Genomic DNA, 7,820 nt, shown 5'->3' on the forward strand with positions numbered 1-7,820 from the left:
ATTACGACTATCTAGATAGGATTCATAGCATATTAATTACAAGCACACCAAAATATATACTAAAAATTAATTTTATTTCACTTTTGTCTCAAGTTGTTTGAATCATATTTTTATTTCGAATTATCATATGAGTCATTCTCCTTTGTAGCAGAAAATAAAATATTTGGTTTCTTTATTCTTTTACTAATTCCCATACCTTATTTTTTTTGTATGTAATTCAATTTCATGTTGTAAATTTTGTTCCTTAAATATAAATATATTCAGAAGCGTATTATGTAAATAAAGGATTTACCAAATCTTTACTCCACGCGCAAACAAACGCGTTTTCCGTCCTATATAAAGCGTCGCCCCAACTCTTGAATCGAGAAAAAGTAAAACCAATTTTCTCTCTCTCCAATGGCAAAAAATCACGCAGCAATCGCGCTAACCCTAGAGGAAGAGGCGGAGAAAGTCTTCAGCAAATTCGATACCAATGGCGACGGTAAGATTTCTCTTTCCGAACTCGGCGACATACTCAACGGTCTCGGCTCCGCCACTCCCGCCGACGAGGTCAAGCGCATTATGTCGGAGCTTGACACCGACGGCGACGGCTTCATCGATTTGAAGGAGTTCAAGGCTTTTCACTGCGGCGGCGGCGATAGCAACAAGGAATTGAAGGAGGCGTTTGATCTGTACGACAAGGACAAAAACGGTAAGATCTCCGCCAACGAGTTGCACTCGGTGCTCCGCAGCCTCGGAGAGAAGTGCTCGCTCAAGGATTGCCGCAAAATGATCGGCTCCGTCGACGTCGACGGTGACGGATGCGTGAATTTCGAGGAATTCAAAAAGATGATGGCGAGGCCTTCTTAATCATCAGAATTTCATCTAACTGCTGGTTTTACTTTTACTTACTATTCTTCCCTTTTTAATTCGAATTTAAGCAACAATTAGGAGTAGTTTTCTAGATTTGGTGTATAGAATTTCATCTCTATTGTTCTCGTCTCTACAAGGATAGGAAATTGAAATTGCTTGGGTGTTTTCAACAGAACAGTTGGCGGTGGATTTGTCACGGGTAAAAAGGGGGATTTCGTTGGCATTTAATGAAATTGTTATGAACCAATCGTGGTTGATTTAACTGCTTTTCATATTATTGCTTTTATTAATAGTTGTAGATTTAAAATAATTTGTGTGGTTGAATTGGATTATTAGGATTTATTAATACTCAACGCGGCGTTAGATTTATGGGATTGAGACTGGTGTTGATTAAGCAACGCGTTTATCTTTATTGAAAGAGAACCAACTTTACACACTTGCATCTTGAATGCTCCAGCAGTTACTAACTTTTAAACTAATACAACTACTGTATTACTTTATCCAACAAATGTGCAATTGTGTGTTATCGACCATGAAACAAGCGATGATTTATATTGCCATTAAAAATTAAATATTTTTTTTATTGTTTAATTAAAAATAAAACATTTTTTTTAAATGGGAGCAACATTATTCCTATTTTTTAATTTATGGAGTACTTTTTTCTATTTTTATTAACTACAAAACACCACTAAAAAATGTCATGTTGAAAAATAAATATTTTATATCTAATGAAACGAAGGGAGTACGTATTTGAGTTGGCTGAGTATCTTTTTGCCAAGTTTATGTGTCCCCGATTATACAACCAATTATGTTAACATGAAATTTGCAGCTATCAAAAGTAAAAGCTTTTATTAAACATATTTTTATGTCAATTCCTTGATTTGTTTTGTTGATTTTGTGATATACTCTTTTCGTTCGCCATTAGGAGTCATTTTATGGCTGTATGGGTTTTTAATTTTTTTTTTAAAAAGTGGGTGAGGAAAAATGAGTGGAATGTGTTCCACTTGTATATATTAGTTTTAAATAAAATATAAGTAAATGTGAGACTTTATTACCTTTAACTTCTATTCACAGACAAACTAAAATGAAAAATGAGATTTCTGTTCGCAGTCGGATGGAGTAAGACTGAAAAATTTGATGATTCACCAGTAGGGCATAGCAAAAGAAGTCTTGCCAAAGACATTAAACATTAATTATAATTATAATTATCGTTTTGTTTCAATATTATAATCGTCATAAGATACTAGTAGTTACAGTAGGAGTACTTCTTTCGTAAGAACAAATATATTTTACACAAATTATTAAATTTTGTAAAAAAAAAATGCTCTAACTACCGAATTACAACTGAATATAATATTTATTAAAAAATTTTAAGAAGCAACTTTGACGTCACCGTTTTGACTGAATATATGCCATAGAACGCCCCACTAATAAAGATAAATATTCTCTCTCATTTATTAGTGCAGCACTAAACAAAATCTCAAAATAAGCATAATTAGCAAAAGTCAATTTAGTTAATAATAACCCCGCAAAAGTTCTATGTGACCGTTTTTTTTTGCCGTTTTAAAAAATGAGAAGTATTTAATATTGTCCTATTGCTTTAGCATTATTTTGAATGAAAACAAAGCAACGTAACAAAAAATTTTGCGAGGCAAAGCCAACTATACACTGACTCAGGGACGAACCCTGGGCCCCTTAGTTATTTGAGTAATTACTATAAATATATGCTATTCAGTAGTAAAAACTAAAAAGTATACTTGTTGGGAGCAGAGTTGGTTACTTTTTGCTACGATCAGGTTGGTATTTTGAATCATTGTATTCAGATACATCTTTTATGCCAAATGCTCCCTATTTTCTTTCTTTATATCATTAAATGTGTTAATATATATATTATCTATAAATTTAATTTGAAAATTCTACTTTTAATTTTAAGAAATTTGTCTTTGTCATCTATTGACTGTGACATTAATTTTTACGAGTATCCATACCTCAAAAATATTTTGAAATTCTTTAATTATAAAAAGTTGAAGAAGAAACTTTTTTTTCATATCACAAAATTAAGTGATAATATTGAAGATCAAATTATATTTAGAAAATTCGTCAAAAAAATATATAGTGAGGATATTTAAAAAAAACATGAGTATGTTATAAGTTTAATAAAAATATGTACCCTTCAAGGTATTGAGGGTAATTTTATTCAGAAAAACTTGGAAATAGTAAAAAAGTACATCGATTGATATCAACTAATAGTTGATGGACCTCAAATGATATTCTCAAAGTTCACGGACCTAAAATGATATTTTGACAAAGTTCGTGGTTTGTGGACCAAAAGAGATGTTATCTCTAGTTTATTTATGATATGGTGTTTAGTCATAAAAGTGTCAGAAATAGTGCTTATGTCGACACAATTGTCATTTTTCGACGTTGCAAGCTCTATTAACGTGCTACCGACAATTTTCTAACTTTTCCTATTACTCAGCTTGGATCTCCCAAGCTCGAAATCCGGGCTTTGTCACCACATATGTCAACAAGGAAAAGAATAATCTTAGTATAGGAGATAGATATTACACATTAATTGTAATTGATACTAGACTATGATGGGCCTGGTTCAGCTGAGCCAGCTGGGGTTCGTCGCAGCTCACGCACTACTAGACCTACTTGGAAATTAAGACAATAAGAAGGTGGAAGAAGTGGGAAACGTGAGAATGGTGGATGCAGTAGTTATTTTATGCTTTGTTATGTTATTTTATGTTATTAACATAACAGTTAGTGGAGTAGTTATAGAATAGTGGAGTAGTGGCTTTAGTTGTGATTTGCATTTGTATTTAAATGGTTTATCGTCATATTAGGAGTTATCTATCAAATTATCAATACAAAAAAGAGTCTCGGCAAGAGTTTTGCTGAAATTCATCTCGTTCCTTGTTCTTGATGTTTCAAACGATTACGTTCGACTAGTTCGATCCCAACATTTGGCATCCGAGACAGTTACGATTTGTAATCATTTGCGCTTCCGTTTAACCTCAAGGAATGGCAGCCACGAGGGCCAGATTCGAGGCGGTGGAATTGAACATGACAGAGATGCAGGATTCGATTAATGCCCAGAACTGCGTGCAGGAAAAACAAGAAAGGCGAAGGGGAAGGATCATGTCCAGAATCCCTTTAGCGCACTACAAGACGATGAGGACGAGGGATGGGAGGACGATGACCTGATTCATCGGAATCGGAGAGCAGCAGCAACAAAGGAAAGAAATGGAAGAATCCAGTTCGTATGGACTTCACTAAGTTTTCCGGGACAGAGGATCCACGGGTGTGGCTCGATAGGGCACGACAATACTTTGGTGCACAAGAGCTTCCCACCAACAAACGTGTGCAATGAGCATCATACCATCTCGACGGTGAGGCCAATCAATGGTGGAGGTGGTTCAGTGCTCGACATAAGAAGATATCATGGGGTATGTTCGAGAGGGGACTTCTGAAGCGTTTCGGCACCAAAAGATGGAGGAGGCCGATGAAGCCATCATCCGGCTTCGTCAAACTGGTGCTTTCCGTACCTACTTAGCGGAGTTCGAAAGATTGGTGAATTGTTTACCACATTGGGAGGATAAGGCCTTATTAGGGGCGTTCATGGCTGGAGTTAAAGATGAGCTGGCAAGGGAGATACGTTTCTTTCGACCTCATTCGTTGGAGCATGCGATAGAGTTGGCGAGACACGCTGATGAACAATCTAGAAGTCGGCATCCAGGATACTCTTCGGTGCGTGTGCCACCAAAAGCTGTTATTGCTGAAAAAGCTTCCTTAACTGCACCACTGCGATCTTCAGCAACAGCAAGCCCTTTGCAACCACGACGGTTGTCTTGGGCCGAAATGCAGGCTCGACGTGAGAAGAACCTCTGCTTCAACTGTGACGAGCAGTTTACACGTGGGCATGTGTGTAAAAGCGCTCAAGCTTTGCTTGTTGATATGTGTGGCGAAGAGGAGAGTGAAACACTGCCAAGGTACGACGAAGATTGCGAGGAGACCGAAGCCTCTATAACTCTCAATGCAGTGCTTGGAGAAATTGGGAGCAAAGCCATGAGGATGACTGGTGACATCAATAACAGTGGGGTGCAACTCCTCATTGATAGTGGTGCGAGTCTTAATATCATCCACCCCCGACGAGCGGAGGATCTCCAATTACCAGTAACATACATCTCACCAGTTTTTGTACGAGTGGCTAATGGAGAAAGAATGCCGTGTTTTATTCGATTCGAGGCGGTCAGTGTGACTATTCAAGGTATTTCATTTACCACTACTCTATATGGCTTAGCTATTTGCAATATAGATGTGGTGTTAGGATTGCCTTGGTTAGAAAGCTTGGGTCCTGTTTTGATTGATTATGTTGATATGTCGATGCAATTTGAAAGAAAAGGGGAGAAGTGTGTATTGAAGGGGGTTAGTCCCAAGCATGAAATTGTAGCTATGAATGGGGTGGAGATGGATGTGGAGATACAAGGAGGAGCTGCTGCATTTGTTTTATTAAAAAGCTCTTCTACCTGTCATGTTGAGGAAAGTGTGCAGCCGGACATGGAACTGATTTTGAAAAATTTCAAAGATGTGTTTGTTGAGCCGACGAGCTTACCACCAGTGAGAACTTGTGACCATCGTATACAACTAAAAGATGAGAAGGTGGTTGTGAATGTGGCACCTTATCGCTACGCTCACTTTCAAAAAAATGAGATCGAACGTCAAGTCGACGAGATGCTGCGTTCTGGATTGATTCAGCCTAGTGCTAGTCCATTTTCTTCACCGGTACTCTTGGTTAAAAAGAAGGATGGAACTTGGAGGTTTTGTGTGGACTATCGAAAGCTTAATGAAGTTACGGTGAAGGATCGATTTCCTATACCAACTGACGAAGATATGTTAGATGAATTATTTTGGGCAAAGTATTTCACCAAACTAGACCTCCGAGCCGGGTATCATCAAATCCGGATGGCACCGACGGACGTCCTGAAGACAGCATTTAGAGTGCATAATGGCCATTATGAATTCCTTGTTATGCCATTTGGTTTGTGTAATGCACCATCTACATTCCAATCTACAATGAATGACCTCTTTCGCTCCTATCTTCGAAGATTTGTTTTGGTCTTCTTTGATGATATATTGATTTATAGCTCGACGTGGGATGAGCATTTGAAACATGTGCAGATGGTCTTGGGTGTTTTGAGAAATAATAAGTTCTTCTTAAAGCTATCAAAGTGTGTGTGTTCGGGCAAGAGGAGCTTGAGTATCTGGGTCATTTTATCTCGGCCCAAGGAGTAAAGGTGGATGAGAGAAAGATAGAAGCAATGCAAACATGGCCGACTCCAAGAAACGTGACTGAGCTACGTGGATTTTTGGGTTTAACTGGATATTATAGGAGGTTTGTGCGTGATTACGGGGCAATCGCACGACCCCTCACTCAACTTCTCAAAAAGGGTAAGTTTGGTTGGAGTAAGGAGGCAGGAGAGGCATTTGATAATCTTAAAGCTGTTATGACGTCTACTCCAGTTTTATCATTACCTAACTTTGATGAAGAATTTGTGATCGAGACCGATGCCAGCGGTTACGGGATTGGAACAGTACTTATGCAGCAACATCGACCTCTTGCATATCTGAGTCGTGGTTTGAGTGTTAAGCAACGTGGCCGTTCTACATATGAGAAGGAGATGCTCGCCATCTTGGAAGCAGTACGACAATGGCGCCTTTATTTGCTTGGTCGCCGTTTCAAGATAGTTACAGACCAGCGAAGTCTCAGATTTCTACTAGAGCAGAAAGTTTCAACACCCGAGCAGCAAAGATGGATGGCAAAACTCATGGGATATGACTATGAGATAGTTTATCGGCCAGGAGCCGAGAATAGCGCCGCCGATGGTTTATCAAGGAGGGATACTATGGGTGAATTGCTTTCTATTTCAGTACCTAAGTCCGAGTTGTGGGACTCCATTCGGGCTGCTACACAATTGGATGTTGCGCTCAATCAACGTGTGGCTGAAATTCAAGAAAAGGGTGTGAGTTCGGATCTTCGATTTACAGTCAGTCAGGGATGTTTATTGCGAGATGGTAAGGTGGTTGTACCAGATGATAAGGAGTTGCGACTAGCTATACTTCGTGAATTCCATGATTCCACTGTTGACGGTCACTCCGGGGTCTTATGCACCTATAGCCGGCTAGTTCGAGTTTTTCATTGGCAGGGAATGCGAGCAGCTGTCCTTGAATATGTACGTTGTTGTGATATTTGTCAGCGGAACAAATCAGATACTAGGATGCCAAGTGGACTTCTTCAACCATTGGACGTGCCCGAAGCTTTGTGGGTCGATGTGTCGATGGACTTCATAGAAGGACTACCAAAATCGGCGGGGAAGAATGTGATAATGGTTGTTGTTGATTGACTCTCTAAATATGCTCACTTTGTAGCCCTTTCGCATCCATACTAGGCATGCACGGTCGCGGATGCTTTTGTGCGTAACATACTCAAGCTACATGGAATGCCTCAATCCATTGTTTCTGATCGTGATCGAGCTTTCCTAAGTATGTTTTGGCAGAGCTTTTTCGTCTAAATTGAGGATGAGTAATGCATACCACCCAGAAACTGATGGCCAAACGGAAGTCACTAATCGAAGTCTTGAGCAATACCTTCGTTGCTATGCTTCGAGCAAGCCGCTGCAGTGGGAGAAGTATCTTGCTTGGGCTGAATATTGGTATAATACTACGTACCATCGCTCCATTAAAATATCCCCATTTGAGGCGGTGTATGGGCGGAGTCCACCTGTTGTTGTTCCTTATGAGCTGGGCTCGTCAATGGTCCAAGAAGTAGATGTTGCTCTGCGAGCTCGTGATGAAATACTCCGAGAGCTCAAGGTTAATCTGGAGTTAGCACGACGACAACAAAAGTCTCAAGCAGATAAGCATCGTCGAGATGAGGAGTATGAGGAGGGTGATATGGTATATCT

General features: G+C 39.3%; 1 protein-coding gene across 1 annotated transcript; it reads left to right on the forward strand.

The window, feature by feature from the left end:
- The first annotated feature begins 350 nt into the window (after window positions 1–350).
- On the forward strand, window positions 351–1,114 carry LOC125211516 (putative calcium-binding protein CML18). Its single transcript, XM_048111344.2, has one exon. It carries the CDS (start codon window positions 397–399, stop codon window positions 847–849), a length of 453 nt encoding a protein of 150 aa, XP_047967301.1. The 5' UTR covers window positions 351–396; the 3' UTR covers window positions 850–1,114.
- Window positions 1,115–7,820: the final 6,706 nt, after the last annotated feature.

This window comes from Salvia hispanica, chromosome 3 (assembly GCF_029641045.1).
Source record: "Salvia hispanica isolate PSC_SH4W2 chromosome 3, Shi_PSC_v1, whole genome shotgun sequence".
Lineage (NCBI taxonomy): Eukaryota > Viridiplantae > Streptophyta > Magnoliopsida > Lamiales > Lamiaceae > Salvia > Salvia hispanica.

Excerpts from the sequence above, each read along its gene's own strand:
- LOC125211516 (XM_048111344.2), top strand. The coding sequence starts at position 397 with ATGGCAAAAAATCACGCAGCAATCGCGCTAACCCTAGAGGAAGAGGCG.